This window comes from Chiloscyllium plagiosum, chromosome 33 (genome assembly GCF_004010195.1).
Source record: "Chiloscyllium plagiosum isolate BGI_BamShark_2017 chromosome 33, ASM401019v2, whole genome shotgun sequence".
In the NCBI taxonomy this organism is placed as follows: domain Eukaryota; kingdom Metazoa; phylum Chordata; class Chondrichthyes; order Orectolobiformes; family Hemiscylliidae; genus Chiloscyllium; species Chiloscyllium plagiosum.
This window is the reverse complement of record NC_057742.1, coordinates 13,075,339-13,094,153: the sequence shown is the minus strand read 5'-3', so window position 1 is coordinate 13,094,153 and position 18,815 is coordinate 13,075,339. Positions and strand designations below refer to the sequence as shown.

Sequence of the window (18,815 nt, the reverse complement as noted above, 5' to 3'; positions counted from 1 at the left end):
TCTGTGTTGATTCGGTCGCCTGAGATAGAAATAGAAAGGTCGAGGGAGGGGAGGGAGGAATCTGAGACTGTCCAGGTGAATTTGTGGTCGGGGTGGAAGGTGTTGGTGAAGTGGATGAACTGTTCAACCTCCTCGTGGGAGCACGAGGCGGCGCCGATATAGTCATCGATGTAGCGGAGGAAAAGGTGGGGGGTGGGGCCAGTGTAGTTGTGGAAGATGGATTGTTCCACATATCCTACGAAGAGGCAGGCTATAGCTGGGGCCCATGCGGGTGCCCATGGCTATTCCTTTCGTTTGGAGGAAGTGGGAGGATTGGAAAGAGAAGTTGTTCAGGGTGAGGACCAGTTCAGTCAGTCGAAGGAGGGTGTCAGTGGAAGGGTACTGGTCGGTACGGCGGGAAAGAAAGAAGCGGAGGGCTTTGAGTCCTTCGTGATGGGGGATGGAGGTGTACAGGGACTGGATGTCCATGGTGAAAATAAGGCGTCGGGGACCGGGGAAGCGAAAATCATGGAGCAGGTGGAGGGCATGGGTGGTGTCCCGAACGTAGGTGGGGAGTTCTTCCATGTTTTCCAAATGCCACCCTTTGCCTCCCCTAGCCAACATTTATAGGTGGCTGACTTGACTTGTATCCCAAAGGCAGGATAGCAACTGAGGAAGAAAAGTCCTGTCTAAAATCTGTAAAGCATTACATACCAGCTGTGAGTGACTAGTTCAATATATATGTTTAATATTCTATTCACCTAAATATCTGTTGAAAACCTAAGCTGTACCTAGATTCTCTCTGTAGTTGTATTTCTGTTGGTGTCAGTACCATTTACAAGTGACATTTTTGTACAAGTTATGCATGTCAAAGAAAAGTTTAGTTGTATAACAAGACACAAGCCATTTTAAAAAATGTTTCTCAGCTGTTGAGCATCAATTCGAAAAGGTAATAATGCATGAATATTGCTAACTACTTAAAATTATTCATGTTCCTGTGTTTAAAAAAAACGTTTAACATACTGCAAATTTTCAGCATGTAGAGCATCTGGGTAGCATTTTTTCCCCCAAATTGGTTACAGTTCTGAAAAATGTGTTGCTGGAAAAGCGCAGCAGGTCCAGCATCCAAGGAGCAAGAGAATCGACGTTTCGGACATAAGCCCTTCTTACAAGGATTGGAAAAAACAGCATCTGCAGTCCTCACTTTCTCCTAGTTGGTTACAGTTCTATCAACCTATTCTAATCGAAGCCATTGTAAACCTCTGCCTCCCATACAGATCATTAAGAAGTTGATTGAGAGAAAGCAAGCTCAGATTCGGAAGGTTTACCCTGGCCTCACCTGCTTCAAGGAAGGAGTTCGGCAGATACCCATAGAGAGTATACCTGGAATTCGTAAGTTTTCCATTTCAGAAGAGTGAATAAAGAATGCGTAGAAATGCTGAAGGTACATTGATTATGAGAATATGATAGATACATCAATATCATTATGCAGGAAATGTGTGGTAAACAATGCAGGAATATATGTGATCTGTTTTAATGAAGACTTGATCTTGGAGCAAGATCGAAACAAATTTTAGTTAACTGTGCTATGAAAACAGAACTAGAAGTTGATCATTCAGTCCTTGTGCCTGCTCTACCATTCAGGGCTAATCTGTTTGTACTTTGAATTCTACATTCTCATCTATCCCAACAAACTCTTGATTCCCCTTCCTAATAAGAATCTATTCACCTCTGTCTTACAAATGTTCGGTGACCCTGCCTGCATTGCTTTCTGAGAGAGTATGTTCCAAAGTGTCTCAACTAAGAGATGTAGTGGGCATCCTTGCAAGCAGATGGTGTCTCAGTTTAACTGAAAGACACACCTGACAGAGCAGCACTCCCTCAGTTGAGCAGTGGAATATCAGCCTAGGTTTGTGTGTTCAACTCCAAGTGGGAGTTGAATCTACAACTTTGTCTCCTGATTTGAGAATGCCACGAAATGAGCCACTGCTCAGCTGAAAAAATATTTTATACTGCATAAGTTCTGAAACTACAGCAACCCAATTTGCATATAAAAGTTATAATTTTTCGATTTCTGGGATGCACAGTTTCATTGCCAATGAATATTTTACATATTTCCATTATTCCCCTCATAGCCCTTGTTATTCAAGTGATTCCAAGAATCAGCTGTCTAGTAAATCACATTTCCAAATGCATTCCCAAATAAGCAATCTATAATATTCTTCAATTAAATTAGGTTCTCCAAATCTGAGCTGATTCAAAGCCTAAAACTGGTCCACAGGTGAAGCTGAGGAACCTGGTTCTTGAACAATTTTGCATGGTGCTGCCACTGATGCTATTTGTGTACCAAGTTTTGTTTGATCTGTGCAATTACACAAATCGTCCTTTTGAGTAAACGTTCACCCTGACAACTGTGCATAGATTTAAAAGTTTGTGTTTAGCGCAAACCTTCACATGCAAAATATCACAAATGTCAAGCATCCCGCAGGCAAAACAAAATTTGAATTGATCCAAGTAATCCCTATCTGCCAAATTAATAATCTAATGACTATCTAGGTGGAAACAAACAACAAGTTATTCCATTCACTCATTGGTTAGGAAGAGGTGGCCCTGACGAACTGGCATCCAAAACACACATGAGGTGGCAAATTAGTCCATTCTTTCTCCAAATCAGTCAAATTGCTCTCAATTTTGCTCATCATCTTTCAGCAATTATATTACGTTTTAAGCCACTGACTTTTAATTGTAAATTAATTGACACATTAATTATGAAACAAAGCTATCTGCTTCATTTGTCTAATCAATTATCAGGAGGAAGAGGCTTCACAAATATCTGCAAATGCAGTGCTGGTACCTAGCACGTAAGTGCAAAACACTAGGTTCAATCATTTGTAATCACCTTCAGCTAAAAGATTTGAGTGGGTAACCTGTATCAATCTACTGGCAACCTGATCACAGGTGCTGGTCTTAAACCAACTTAATTCACAGTTGTATACGAAAAGGCTGAAGGGATTGGACTGTGTAATGGGTGTGACCCCAGCAATGATCTGGTAATAATGAAGATTTCCACACTAACTACAAAAAGTAGGATAAATTCTTCCGAGCAATTACCACCTCATCGGCCTCCTTTTGATCATCAGCAAAGTGATGGCAGGTGTTGTCAAATGTATTATAAATAACACTTAACAATAATCTACTTGTGCTAAACGTAGTTCTGCTGGGGCCCTCTGCGCCTGATGTCATTACAACCTTGGTCCGAACATGGATGGAGGAGGTTTGAGAAGATTTGTAGCTTAAGTTGAGGTTCTGGGTGTAGGTTTGCTCACTGAACTGGAAGGCTCAGTTTCGGACGTTTCCTCACCATACTAGGTAACATCTTCAGTAAGCCTCCAGATGAAGCACTGCTAGTGTTTCCTGCTTTCTATTTATATGTTTGGGGGTGATTATGTCATTTCCTATGGTGATGTAATTTCCTGTTCTTTTTTTCTCAGGGGGTGGTAAATGTCACACACGAGCATTCCTAGAAGCATGGCATTCCAGCCAGAACTCTATCAACAAACACATTGACTTGGATTCCATTACCACCCCCTCAACTCATCAAGGCTACTTCAAAAGCATCATCCAATCAGTTGACCTGAAAGAACAAGAGCAGCATACACGTGGGAGCACCACCTGAAAGTTCCCCTCCAAGCCACACATTATCTTTACTTGTAATTATTTTGCTTCTCCCGTGTTTTACCAGATCGGAATCTTAAACTTCTTCCCTAATAGCACAATGGCTTGAACCTAATGGACTGCAATAGTTCAAGAAAGCAGTTCATCAGTTCCTTTTTAGGAACAAACAACAAATACTAGCCTTGACTGTTATGTCCACTTACCACAGTGAAATATGCTTTAATTATTCTAATGTAACATTTTGAGCAATTGGAAGTATGAGAAACTTTTTGTTTTAACTATGTCCCAAAACCCAAGTTAGTGTTTATTCTTTACCTTTAACCCAAGTTGAAAAATCCTCATCTTTTTCTCTCCAACAGAGGAAACTGGATGGAAACCTAGTGGCAAGGAGAAAGGGTAAGAATGTTTTGTCAAAGGCTTTTTGTGCCAATACAACCCAAGAAAGATTTGCTGAGAATGAAGAGCGAATGGAGATAAACATCCCAACTTATTACATTGTCACTTATTCCATGTGCTGCTCAACCCTATTGGTATTTATGAGGGGGAATTGGTGCACTGCATCTTGTTGAGCAGATGAATTGGAGACAGTGTGGGTCAATATTGACTAAGGTGGTGAGAGCTAGGTCAGTGGTCTGAGCTGTAGTGCTAACTCTGAAGCGCTCTGCCTACATCCTTGGTAAGCAATGAAGGTTATCTTGCCTGAGCCTTTCAATGTTGAAGATTTGTGGAGTTGGAAAGTGAGCTGTGGTTACATAGTTGTGCCCAGTCTCTTTCCTGCTCTGGTCGCCATGTGTGTACAGAGTTGGCTCACTTTAGCTTATTAGTTAATGGAGATGTTAGCATTTGGGGTTCAGTGATGCTAGTGATATTTAAGGTTGGGAAGATGACAAAACTTTTTCTGGTTAAAGTGGGTTGTTAAATCTGATATTTATATGGTTCACATGATTCTTGCCATTCAGCACATTTTAAAAATATATCATCCATGCTGCGTTATAAGTTGGTATGGGCCACATCATTATCACAAGTGTTATGAATGGCGATGAATATGATGTCACTGTCCTGGCCCATTCCAGTAAAAAGGATATTGATGAGGTATTGAATTTGTCTGGTACATATCTTTATAACTGTTTCAAGTTAAGAAAATACATTTAATTTCTCAATGACTTCAAGGAGTCTGATTAAGAAGTTTCCATATTTGTAACTAAGTTAAAACTTGCCTTAGTCCAAGAGGCCATAAGACTGCTCTCATTTGAGAGAGATGATTGGTGGTGATTTAAACTGGGGTGGTCATGCCTCAGGCAAGTGGAGAGGTTGAGAAAGAGAGTCCTTCATAGGTGGTCTCAGCTGATGCTGTTGACATCACTCTGCACTGCAATCCAACCATCCAGCCAACAGAGCTATATAACTATAAATCAATGTATCAATTATAAATAATAACTGATCTGCTTTCTGTTCACTAGATCCCAGTTACTTTGCAGCACAGTAGCGCTTTGTTTTGAAGTGGTATCATGAGCATTTGATCTTTAAACAGTTATTAAAATTAGGTAAAAATTAGTTAAGTCTGTTTTAATGTAAGAGGGTTAATGGTTACCTCCCTGAACATAAACCCTTTACCATTAGTTTTTACTACAGTTTGAGTGCAGGAACCATGAAAATTTTATTACTATTTATTTGCTTCCTCTGTAAAAGGAAGTAAAGATTTCTGTTTTGTACTCAATTGCCATCCTAATTGGATGATCTATTCCTTCATAATGATGATGATCCATTAAGTCTGCATTAAATAAAGAGTTATTGATTTCTCTTTAGGTTAATTGTCATGGCAGCTTAAAGTTTTTTTTATAAAATGTATGTACATTAAGAATATTTAACGCTGAAGCAAAGCTCCATTTCCATTCTTTATACAAATTATTGACACAAGTGGCTTTTCATGCCTGCATTGTAAATCTGCCAGACAAGTGGCAGAACTGTTAGGGTGAAGGGCAAGGCTGGTAGGTGTAGGGAATGCTGAATGAGGTTCTGGTCAGTGAAAAGAAGGAAGCAAAAGTCAGATTTAATCAACAGGGATCGAGTGAGTCCCTAGGGGAGTATAAGAGCAGTAAGGAGTGAAATCGGGGCAAAAGGGGGACATGAGATAGTTTTGGCAAATAGGGAAAAGGAGAATCCAAATGGATTCTACAAATACATTAAGGACAAAAGAGCAACTAGAGACAGTTGTTAAAGATCAGGAGATGGGTGAGATACTAAATGTGTACTTTGCATTCTTGTTTACTGTGGAGAAGGATATGGAAGCTAGCAAACTTGGAGAAATAAATAATGATCTCTCAAAATGTCCATATTACAAAAGGAGGTGGTGTTGGACATGTTAAAACGTGTAAAAGTGGATAAGTCCCCACGACTGGATCAGGTGTACCTGGGAACTTTGTGGGAAGGTAGAGAAGTGATTGCTGGGGCCCCTTGCTGAGATATTTGTTTCATTGATAGTCACAGGTGAAGTGCTGGAAGACTGGAGGGTGGCTAATGTGGTGCCACTATTTAAGAAATGTGGTAAGGAAAAGCCAGGGAACTACAGACCAGTAGAGCCTGGCGTCAGTGGTGGGCAAGTTATTGGAGGAGATTCTGAGGGACAGGATTTGTCTGTATTTGAAAAGGCAAGAACTGATCAGGGATAGTCAACATGACTTTGTGCTTGGGAAATCATGTCTCACAAACATTGAGTTTTTTGAAAACATTCTGAGGAGGATTGATGAAGGCAGAGTGGTGGACATTGTCAATATGGACTTTAGTAAGGCATTTGTCAAGATTTTGCATGGTGGATTGGTTAACAAGGCTAGATCACATGGAGTGCTGAGAGAACTAGTCATTTTGAATCAAAATTGGCTTGAAGGTCGGAGATAGAAGGAGGTGGTGCATTACTTTTCAGACTGGGAGACCTGTGACTGGCATTGTACCTCAAGGATCAGTGCTGGGTCCACTGCTTTTTGTCATTTATATGAATGATTTGGTGCGAATATAGGAAGTATGATTTGTAAGATTGCAGAAGGCACCAAAATTAGTAGTGTAGTGGACTGCGAAGAAGGTTACCTCGGAATATAACAGGACCTTGGGCTGATCTAGAAAATGAAATGTTGGTAAGGCAAATCAGGGCAGGACTTGTATACTTAATGGTGAGGTCCTGAAGAGTGTTGCTGAACAAAGAGACCTTGGGGTGCAGCTACTTCTTTGAAAGTGGAGTCATGGGTAGACAGGGTAGTGAAGAAGGCATTTGGTATGCTTGCCTTTATTAATCATTGGATTGAATAAAGGAGTTGGGCAGTCATGTTGCAGCTGTATAGGATGTTGGTTAGATCTCTTTTGGAATGCTGCCTTCATTTCTGCTCTGTCAGCTATAGGAAAGATGTTGTGAAACTTGAAAGGGTTCAGAAAATATTTACAAGGATATTGCCAGGGTTGGAGGGTTTGAGTTATAGGGGGAGGCTGAAAGGGCTGGGGCTATTTTGTTTGGAGTGTTGGAGGCTGAGGCCTGACCTCAGATTTATAAAATCATGACGGGCATGGATATAGTGAATAGTTAAGGTCTTTCCGGCAAGGTAGGGGATTCCAAAACTAAAGGGCATAGGTTTAAGGTGAAAAGAACAAGATTCAAAAGGGGTCTAAGGGGCAATTGTTTCAGAGGGTGGTGCGTGTATGGAATGAACAACCAAAATAAGTTGTGGAGATAGGTACAATTACAGCATTTAAAAGGGTTCTGGATTGGTACATGAATAGGAATGGTTTAGGGGGACTTGGGCCAAATGCTGGCAAATGAGACTAGATTCATTTAGGATATTGAGTCGGCATGGACGAGTTAGACCGAAGAGTCTGTCTCCGTGCAGTGCTTCTCCTACTGTATATAAATGGTACATTTTCCCAACTATAATAATTGAAATTGCATTAGTCTTTAATTAAAAGTATGTTAGTGAAGATCATAGTTAATTTCTATTTTGTTTTCTAGGAAGGAACTGAAGGATCCGGATCAGTTGCACAACTCTTTGAAAAATTTACTGGCACAAATAAAGGTTGTGAAATACGGGACGCTTAGGATGTACTTAGGATATGCTTAAAGGACTGTTTTACTTGTGTGAACATTACAGTTGTGCTATTAATCTCCTGACTTCTGACATTGAACACCTATCATTGAGTCACTGTTTTTGCAATAATAGATGCATAAAATCCAAAATTACATTGAATTAGCATGAAATCTTTATCGAATGTATTTTCTGAATGCATTAAATAGCATTTTGTGCTCAACTGCTGCAGTATCAAATAGTTAAATTGCATATATAATTATAGTCAGTGAAATTTCTATGATAAATCAGTTAAAATTTATGAGCAGGATTCCGTTATCCATTTGGCTGCAAGTTTTTTTTGGTTTGCAGTATTGGTGGTATAACCAATCTTTTTGTTTTGAAACCAGTCTCATACTGTTCTGAAGTCGACTTTAAAATTCTTTCTCTCCTTGAATTTTCACACAACATGAGTGGAAATAATGATAACGTTATTGCTCGTGCTGTTCTGTATTCCAAATGCAATACTAGATGCTAACTCAGGTTGTACCTGAGTGGGAGTCCATGTAACTTGCTTTTCACTGAAAGCAACTAACCATCTTCTGTTGGCAACTACCCATGATAATACTGCTGAGGTAGTCAACCTCTGTAGAGAACTACAGAGCCACATCTCTCTCCCACTGCTTCATGGTATTGAAAATTGGCTATATTAATTAGTATGTTTTAGTTTTATTTATTTTACATGCGCCCTTATAAACAAACTAGAATTCCAGTTTTAGTATTCACAATCTCATGTAACTCACTTTTCTTTAACAGAGTCACCCTAGTGCTTGGCCTTTCATGGAACCAGTAAAAAAGTCTGAGGCTCCAGATTACTACGAAATTATCCGTTTTCCAATTGGTATGTTAAATTAATGGCACAAGTTTTTCATTTTCACTTTCACAATTCTGTTGTAATGGACACATGAAATATTAAATAATTGACTCTGCATAGAGTGTAATTTAATTTTTAATTGGCTATTTGCATTTGATCAGAGAACTTTTCAGCAATATTACAGTTAGTTTCTGTAATTATGATTGTGATGACCTGTAGCGGGTTTTAATGACCCAACGTTAATCAGTTGAACCATATGGTCTTTTTTAAAACTTATTGATGAGTCTACTGAAGAGAGTTTCAAAAGTCATAGCCATTTGAGGTATTTTATCTTATTTCTCCCCGAGTCGATGCCAGCTAATTTTAATTTGAGCCAGTGTATACTCTAGTGGACAACTTGTCTTTTGATGCACATTCATTGGTTTTGCTTTCATTAAAAAAAAGGAATGATATTTTGATTTAATTTTCATTCTTACTTCAGGTCGGTCTTTTGGTCCTTAAGTGCACAGCAATAGCATCAGTTTCTTCCTTAAATGCCAGCAGTAAGTCAAAATGGGGCAATTGGACTGACAGCAGACAGGAGTGTAAATTTAGCCACTCTGTCTGCTTTTGACCAGTGAATTCAGTGTAAGTTCGTGGATGACAACAAGATTGATGGTATAGTGGACAGTGAAGGAGGTTATCTATGAGTCCAATGAGACCTTGATGAACTGGGCCGTCGAGTGGCAGACTGAGTCTCACTTATTTCAATGTGAGGTGTTGCATTTGGTAAGACAAGCCAGGGCAGGGCTTACACAGTTAATGGTAGGACCCTGGGGAGTATAGTCAAACAAAGAGACCTAGGAATACATAGTTCTTGAAAGTCACATCACAGGTAAACAAGGTGGTGAAGAAGGCATTTGGCATGCTTGCCATCATTAGTCAGAGCATTGACTTTAGGAGTTGGGACATCATGTTGAGGTTGTACAGGATATTGGTGAGACCACTTTTGGAGTACAGTGTACTGTTCTGGTTGCCCTGTGATAAGAAGGATGTTATTAAATTGGTAAAAGGTGCAGAAAAGATTTACAAGGATGTTATCAGGACTGAAGTTTTGTGTTATAATGAGAGGTTGGATAGGTTGCAACCTTTTACCTTAGAGAGTAGGGCATTGAGGGTTGAGCTTATAAACGTTTATAAAATCATGAGGGAAATAGATAAGGTGAATAGCAAAGGTATTTTTGTTAGGGTAGGGGTGTTCAAAACTAGAGAGCATAATTTTAAGGGGAGAGGAGAAAGATTTAAAAGGGACCTAGGGGCAATGTTTTCACAGACAGTGGTTCATATGTGGCATGAACTGCCAGAGGAGGTGGAAAATGAATGTATAGTTACAACATTTAAAAGACATTTAGGTAGGCATATGAATAGGAATGGTTTAAAGGGATATGGGTCAAATGCAGGTAAGTGGGACTAGTTTAGTTTGGGAAACCTGGTTGGCATGGATGAGTTGGACCAAAGGGTCTGTTTCCATGCTGTGTAACTTGACTCTGAAATTGTGTGTCATATTTTACATTGTGGAAACTGCAACATCTCTCAAGCTACAAACTTGATAGATAAGTATTTCCTATTCTTTGATTTTTAAAAAAAAAATCCTCTATATTATATTTTTGTGTTAATTACAATCTAAACCTCTCTGTGGAATTAATGGGCTATATTGATTCTTGTTTATATAGATTTGAAAAGTATGAGTGACCGGCTAAAGAATCGTTATTATGTTTCCAAGAAATTATTTATAGCTGATGTCCAACGTATCATTACAAATTGCCGTGAGTATAACCCTCCTGAGAGTGAGTACTGCAAATGTGCCAACATGTTGGAGAAGTTTTTCTACTTCAAGATTAAAGAAATGGGTCTTTTGGACAAATGAACACACTCCCAAAAGGAATATATCTGAAAGGCAGGCATTCAGATCCGGCAGACCATGAACACAGCAGAATGAATAAACTACTCTTGAACTGCAATTCTGTCGGATCAGTATTTCAAAAAAGTGGCATTACTGAAATTTGTTTAAAATCATTATGGTATCCTGTAATTGCATGGGCTGGTTATTGGTAGCCATAATGAATAATTATGTTTTCAAGCATCCAGTCTGTTCCAGTGTTTAACTGTTGAAGTACCCATCTCACTGCATGCAGTTTCTGCTGTCAAAAATGTACAGAAATAACTGACATTGGATGCTCCATTTGGATATCTAGTGCTCTCTAATATTCTCACATCAGCAAAGATGATGCGCATCACAAAAATAATCACTAAGCATTTATGTTGCTTATTGAAATTGATGATGGAACCAACACAAAGTCAATCATTTCAGCAGAATGCATACTACTGTGAGCTTCTCACGTTTCACTCTGTGGAGTCTGTGACTTCAGCGTTATCTGTCAGTGAATGATAGGGCATGTTGTGATAATGCCTGACTACCTTCCAATTTTGTAATTTTTTTTTAAACTGAGTTGCATTTTGTACGTTTGCTGTAGCATTTTGCTGATGTAAATAAATTCAGTAACTTCACTCAAATTTTAGTCTTTATTTCTTGGTCTTTGTAAAACACTTGGTTGTCACCATGTAAAAACATTAAGACTACGTGGATTAGCCATGGGAAATGTAGGGATTACAGGGATAGGGTAGTCTGGATGAGATGCTCTTCGGAAGGTTGGTGTGGACTCAAAGGGCTGAATGGCCTGCTACTACACTAGGAATTTTATGAATAAATACCACTTGGGATATTTGAGCTGTATAATTGCACTTTTTTATTGTTATTTATCTATTTCCAGTACAATTTTTTTCACATCTGTTAAATTAGATTATGCCACCAAGCATAACGATTTTGCAAAAATTATCACATCTACACTCATTACACAGTTCATTACATAAGGTTTTGCTGCCCACTGGGACCAGTTACAAAATGTTCTACAAAGTTTTATCTTTTTAAGTACTAAAAGGAAGAGTGGAAACTTTGATCCAATGTGTGCATATTAGGCATTTAAACCATGACTCTAGTTGCAACATATTTTCTATGTGCAGCAGCCAGGATTACATGTGACTGGATTAATTCTGGAAAGCCCAGCAAAAAACACAGTTTGTAATTTACGGTTTGTAACTGTGTTGCCGGTTGTGGTTTTTATTTGGAAAATGTCTCTTATTCTTGAACTTTTTCGTTCTCATAGCAATCAAAAAACTTGGTTCAGGGAGTAATATGCCGTTAAGTTAATTTTTTTTGTAACTAAGTAACAAGAATAATGAAGATTATTATGAAATCAGACAGTAAGATGCATTTATATCAAGATATATATTTGCCTATTCCAAATTAATCTTTCACAATGCAATGAGTCTACTTAATTAATATCATTGGATTTACCCACAGAAAATGGCCAGTTAAGTGAAATGGAAGATTGTTGCTCACTGTGACACTAAAGTTCTTGAGTGAACATTTTTGACGATATCAATTTATACAGGAAAATCCAGGGTTGGGACAACAATGAGGAAAACAGTGAGAAGTTTTTTTTTGTCATTTGTGGATCTTGGACTTTGGCTGGCCAGCATTTATTGCCCGTTCCTAGGAGGTCTTGAGAAGGTGATGATGAGATTAATATGCAAGAAATTGTTTTAAACACTACACTGCAGTTGAAAGAAATAAGAATGGTGGCAAATGGTGGAAATAAGAATCATAAACTGCTTCATTTAGTCATCAGTTTAATTCAGTCCCCATAACCTCATGTGTGCTAGTTGCAAAATGTGAACAATATATGATGTGCTTTTTTATAAGTGGTCAAATATATAATCACTTGAAAGTGTAATCACCGGTTATCAAGAGCTGTTAATGTGATATCTGCTATGCTTGCAAGAATGGCAGTCTGGAGAGTTGTTTTGGAGTTTGAAGGTAAATTAGTTTAAAAGCATTCAGTGCTCCCTCAAAGCTTGCAGATCCAATTTACTCCATCGATTCAGGTTGTTGATGACAGACCTGAGTAGGCTGCATTTGTGTACAGATGGGTGGAGTTTAAGGAGACACTGTTTCAGTTTATATAGTTGTTGAGCAGGAGAGGTTTATAGTTGCAGTTTGGACCTTGTTTGGTTTGCAACTCTGAAGAGTTCATCAAAATAAAAGACAGGCATAGCCCTTAAGCAGATTCAACCATTTTATGAAAAGCAGGTAAGACTCAATCTCAGTTTGAATCTTGTGAAGTACAGAAGCTGGCAGAATCTACAGTAGACCTCAGTACGAAATAAAGTAATCATCAGGTGAGCTTGGAAACAAGGGAAGCTAGAATAAGGGATTAAGGTTTCCACAATATTAGTTTTGCCTTTGAATAGTGGAACTGACACTTCTCCAAGGGACTGCTGTGCTTAATGTTCAGCTCTCCTTTATGCACAGCACATGTTGCTTCCATAAAGAACTTTGAACATTTTTTAAGCATGATTTCTGTTCATGCAACCATGTTTACTCCACCTGATTGTATTGAAGTGCTCTACTTTAATTTAATAGCTTCTAACATTTTCCATATGACAGTTGTGCAACCTGTTTAGCATAGATTTCAAGCAACACAATGCAAGTGATCCACATTCTAGTGCTTTGTACAAAAAGCTATAATTTGCCACATATTCAGTTAGGCATTGTATTGATAAGATATTGAAGGAGTTATTTGGTATGTTGGCCTTTATTGGTTAGTGTATTGAGCGTAGGAATTAGGAGATCATGATGTGACTGTACAGAATGTTGGTTAGGTCACTATTGGAATACTGTGTGCAATTCTGGTCGTCCAGCGATAGGGAGCATGTTGTGAAACTTGAACTAAAAAGATTTACAAGGATGTTGTCATGGTTGGAGGGTTTAAGCCATAGGGAGAGGCTGAATAGACTGATGAGGCTGTTTTCCCTGGAGTGTCGGAGGCTGAGGGGTGACCTTAGAAATTTATACAATCGTGAGGGGCATGAATAGGGTAAATAGACAAGGTCTGTAACCCAGGGTAGGGAAGTCCAAAGCTAGAGGGTGTAGGTTTAAAGTGAGAGGGGAGAAATTTTAAAAGGAATCTAAAGGGCAACTTTTTCACACTGGGTGGTACGAGTATGGAATGAGCAGCCAGAGGAGGTGTTGGAGGCTGGTACAATTACAACATTTTAAAGGCATCTGGATGGGTATATGAATAGGAAGGGCTTAGAGGGATATGGGCAAAATGCTGGCAAATGAGACGAGATTTACTTCTGATATTATGGTTGGTGTGGCTGCAATGGTCCAAAGGCTGTGTTTCTGTGTTCTATCTCTGTGACTCTGTAACTCTAGCACTTAATGTATTGTACAGCTCTTTTTAAGCATGTCCGACTCCTAGATGATTATTGTCTTGCTTTCAGTTGTCTGATTTCATTGGTAAATTGGGCATCTAACATTTTCAGAAATGTGAATATTCTCAATAATCTCATTTCCTCTGAGGCACCAACTTGTTTACTCCTGTTCTGAGTATTTCATTAAAAAGTCAGTTTCTGGTTAGGAGCAGTGTCCTGATTAATTTCAAAAGCTGTCTTTCTACCCTGAGTCATGTTTATCATTTAATGTCTACAATCCATTCTTCAGGGCAGCTTCACCATGCATTTCACATGCTCATTATCTCATTTTTACAAACGCTGGCGTTTTGGTATTATGCAAACTATTACTGAGCTTCAAGTTGATTGTTACAAAAGGTTAAGTGTCGATGATTCTTTCTTGTCCCACCCTGCATGGTCCCAACAAGATGGGTATTGGCCAAGCTATTGAGTGCAGTCTTTATTTCATTGAGGTAAGAACACCAACATCGCTACGTAGAAGCAACATATTTTCTGTTATAGCATGTGTTTTCTTGACTTCCACTAATTGCACATTGTGCTCCGATTAATATACTTGAGCGAATGTGGAGCCAAGTCATCTACTTCAGTTTAAGAAAATTTAGATGAAAATTCTCATTTAATGATGTAATTTTCCCTCTTTCTATCTTGCATCTTCCTTGGAGGATCTTACCACTTTGCCTCATTCATGGACCCTAATGGACTATTCCATCCAATGCAATATTATCTTTAAAGCATTGGTCAAATTTTTATATTTGGAATAAATTATAATTTCCGAAGCAAATATGCCATCCTACCTGGTCACTCTGTGCTACAGCAATGTGATTGAGACTGAAAAGGTCTGGAAGGACTCCCACATACCAAACCGCTACAGAGAAGTCAATAAGGAATGAAACCAAAATTGCCTACCCAGCTTTGACCTAGGCACAGAAGCAACTATGATTTCCCACTCCTCAAACTTGCAAAGTTTCCCTCGCTAGGGAGTTTGTGGCAAAATTGAGAAAACTGTCCCATAGATTTGTTCAGCAATAGCCTGATAGTCATGTTTGTGGAATTATACCTTAGTGTCCCAGGTACCACCAACCCTGGGTCTGTCCTGCCACATTCAGGATGAACCCACCAATCTGGGATTTGGAAGAAAGTTACACTGGGTTTTTGACTGGTGACTCTATGTATCTCATGAAGTCCCATAGATAGGCTGTTTACCACCTCCTGCTATTCCATGCTCCTCTGCTGTAAATCTACTTCATTTTGACCATCACACAGATGAAGCACTGAATGTACTGAGTGCGGACTTCAATGTATGGTACCAAGAGTAGGCCAGTGGAATCACTATTGAGCTGGCTGAGTCCTAATGGGAAATAGCTATTAGACTGGGCTTGTGGTATGTGATAGGAGTATCTGCAAAGCTTGCCTTGTCCTCAACAATTGACAGACCACAAAATGAACACACCTATTTCAATATCCGTAGGTGTGACCACTGAACAGTCATGTCTTCACATTGAGGATATCCCTTCTCCATGTGTGGCACCAGTGTTGTGATAAATGGGACACATTGCAACAAGTCTAATAGCTCAAAACTATGCAACCATCAGGCAGTGAGAGCTATCATCTGCTGAATTGTATTCACCCAAAATCTGTAAGTTGAGGGTTGATTAACTCAGTTGGCTGGACAGCTGGTTTTTGATGCAGAATGATGCCAACAGCATAGGTTCAATTCCTGGTGTGGCTGAGGTCCCAGTTTCTTAACCTCTCCCCTCAAGTTGAACTCAACATCTGTCTGTAATGAGAAAGCAGCCCTCTGGTTCTCTGGGAACCTGATGGCTTTACTTTGCCAAGGGATCATTTTCTATACTATAAATTTTCTGTGATTCTATTAATACTGTTGCCATAAGAGCAGATTAGAGGCTAGGAATTTGCAATGTGTGACTCATCTGTCTCCCTGATGCCTGTCCACCATTTACAAGGCTCAAATATTCCCTATTTCCCAGGTTTGATGTAATCCCAACAATAGTGAAGAAGCTCATGAGCATCTAGAACATGGCAGCCCCTTGATTGGTACCCTGTCCACCACCAGTGATGCATAGTGGTAGCAGTGTGTACCATCTAAAATAGTACACTGCAGAAACTCACCCAAGTTTCTCTGATGACACCTTCCAAACTTGTGACCTCTGCCACTCAGAAGGATAAAAAAGACAGTATATGGGAGCATCATCAACTGCCAAGTCCCCTTCCAAGCCACATACATTCTGACTTGGAACAATACCTCACTCCTTCACTGTCTTTGAGTCAAAATCCTGGAACTGTTACCAACAACATTGTTTCTATGGCACAGGCCACCAGTTGCACTACCACCTTCTCAAGAGCAATTAGGGATAAGCAATGAATTCTGGCCTAACCAGTGTCCCCCACGTCTCACAAAAGAATGAAAGAAAATGCCTTTGGTCTTCCCACTTAATAATAGATACAGTTGCAAAAGAGAATAAAATTTGGATTCTACCTGCTGAAATTTAGTGGACAGCCCAGTACTGACCATGGTCCACACTATTGACCAACTTAGATTGATCTTCATGGCTGACCAAACCACTGACTGATCTCTGTCAGCTTCCTGACTGACCTACTGCGATTCCCTGAACTGCTTATGCTGGAACCTCCAGGGCTGACTATGACCCTATCGCTGGACTGTAGTGGTATGGACCTCCTGACCCTGACTGCTCCAACTAGCTGAATGACCATGCCCATGCTTTGGGATTGATATTGGATGTTGCACTGGACTTATGGTGCCAGTGTCTTAAGAGTGTCTCCCTTGATGTGACTGAAGATTCCTTTAGACATTGAGACATGGCCAGTTGGTTGATGCATATGAAGTGTGTTTGCTATGTGCGCTGCTGGCATATGGTGAAGGTGTCAGATTGGCATCACAGTGTGGTACAGCAACATGCACAACCCCCTAAGACAGATCACTGCTGACAACCATGACAAGCTGCCTGGCCTTATATTTGCACTAAGTAGCAAGGCAAGACAGAAGGATTATAATCCTTTAAGCTCTGGCTGAGGGGGCAAAGCACAAGGATACAGCACAAAGTGAGTGAGGGCTAAGAGAGCAGGTGAGGAGCCCAGAGATGCAGCCTGGTCTAATCCATGAGTTGGGTGCCTGTCCCTGCACACAAAGTATCTTGGTAACAGCATTACAACAAGAGATGGCAGTGTCCTCCAAAGTACAGCCTTGAAGTGCAGAACTGTATTGTAAATGGCTTGGAGATGTACTATGAAGGTGCAGTGAGGTTGGTACATGACCAATGCCAATCTCTGTGGATTGGGCACATGTGTGCAGTCTTTGTCCATGGAGTGTGTGCCAAGAATACCAGATGGAGGTTTGGAGTCTCCAGGTAACCTACTCTGACTTTCATGTCAGGAATTCATTGTCAATTTTAACAGGAGTGGGGAGGAGTAGGAGAATGGGAACCTGTATATAAATGAGGTGAGATTAATAGTTATATACGAATATGTGCAAATAGGCCACTTGCTGCTCCCTTGTGAGATTCTCGTCTCGTCTCGTCTCGTTTCGTCATTCAACCTTGAGATAGAGAATTGGACTTTCTGTTCTCAACATTGAGGATCTCAATATTGCTGGTCTCAGCTGATTTTTCTAACTTACTTGTCAGCTGGGGATGGGAAACTTCTGACCTAAATGATCCAGAGGCATGAACTCATGCCACAGCTGTTGAAAAATTTACATTCAGGTAACTAATTAACTGCAGGAAAGCAAATAATGGTGATCATGAAATTATTGATGCCAGAGATAAAAGGTTAGACTTATGAAGAGACATTTAGTGTTTAGGCCTATACTATCTAGATGAATGAGAAGAGATCTAATTGAGATATCTAAGGTGCTAAAGGGAATCAACAAAGTAAATGTAGAAAGGATGTTTCCTCATGTGGGGCAAAATAGAACAGAGGTCATTGATTTAGGAAAAGAGGTAGCAGGTTTAAAAGAGGTGAGAAGAAATGACTTCCCTCAAAGCGTTATGAAGCTGTGGAACTTCCTATCCCAGAGTGCAGTGGGCACCTGGATACTATACAAGTTTAAGGAGGAAATAGATTTTTAATTAGGGGTTAAGGGTTATGGAGAATGGGCAGGAAAGTGGAGTTGAAACTGAGATGAGATCAGCCGTGATCATATTGAATTGAATTGAATTGAATTTATTGTCATGTGTACCGAGGCACAGTGAAAAGCTTTGTCTTGAGAGCAATACAGGCAGCTCAGATAGTTAAATAGCATAGATAGTAAATAATAGGTAAACAGCAGCAAAAACAAAAACACAGGTACAGGCGAATATCCAGACTTTGTGAGTCCATGCAGTATTCTAACAGTAGGGTAGAAACTGTCTTAAAACTGAATAAATAGTGGAGTGGGCTCAAGGGGCTGAATTGTCCCTTGCTCCTAGTTCTTACGTCTTTTTATTGTCAGAACCCATATTTTTCTTTACCAACCTACAAAAGCAGGAAACCTGCTATCGACACACAGTACAGACTGTGTATGTGACATCCAGGCCCACAGAAATACATCTTGATCTTTAAATATACTCTGAAAGCAGAATGAGGGAGGACCGGACAGGTTGGATGTGGGAAGAATGTCCCTGATGTTGGAGAAGCCCAGAACTCAGGGTCACGGTCTAAGAAAAAAGGGCAAACCATTTAGTACTGAGATGTTCACAGGGAAAGAGACGGCTGGAAAATGGGAAGCCTTCAGAAATGAGATGACAAGAATCCAGAGAAAGTATATTCCTGTCAGGCTGGTAGGTATAGGGAATGTTGGATGACTCAAGCAATTGAGAGTTTGGTTAAGAAAAAGAAGGAAGCATATGTCAGGTAGACAGGATAGATCAAGT

The 18,815-nt window shown here is 39.7% G+C and overlaps 1 protein-coding gene across 1 annotated transcript in view; it reads left to right on the top strand.

Moving 5' to 3' along the window:
* The window catches only part of kat2a (K(lysine) acetyltransferase 2A), a 44,166-nt gene extending 33,048 nt beyond the window's left edge, over positions 1–11,118 (top strand). The window contains exons 14-18 of the mRNA XM_043674630.1: positions 1,257–1,371; positions 4,014–4,050; positions 7,646–7,709; positions 8,514–8,598; positions 10,284–11,118. Coding sequence (XP_043530565.1) covers positions 1,257–1,371; positions 4,014–4,050; positions 7,646–7,709; positions 8,514–8,598; positions 10,284–10,477 — 495 coding nt within the window. The 3' untranslated portion in view covers positions 10,478–11,118. The remainder of the gene's footprint in view (positions 1–1,256; positions 1,372–4,013; positions 4,051–7,645; positions 7,710–8,513; positions 8,599–10,283) is intronic.
* Positions 11,119–18,815: the final 7,697 nt, after the last annotated feature.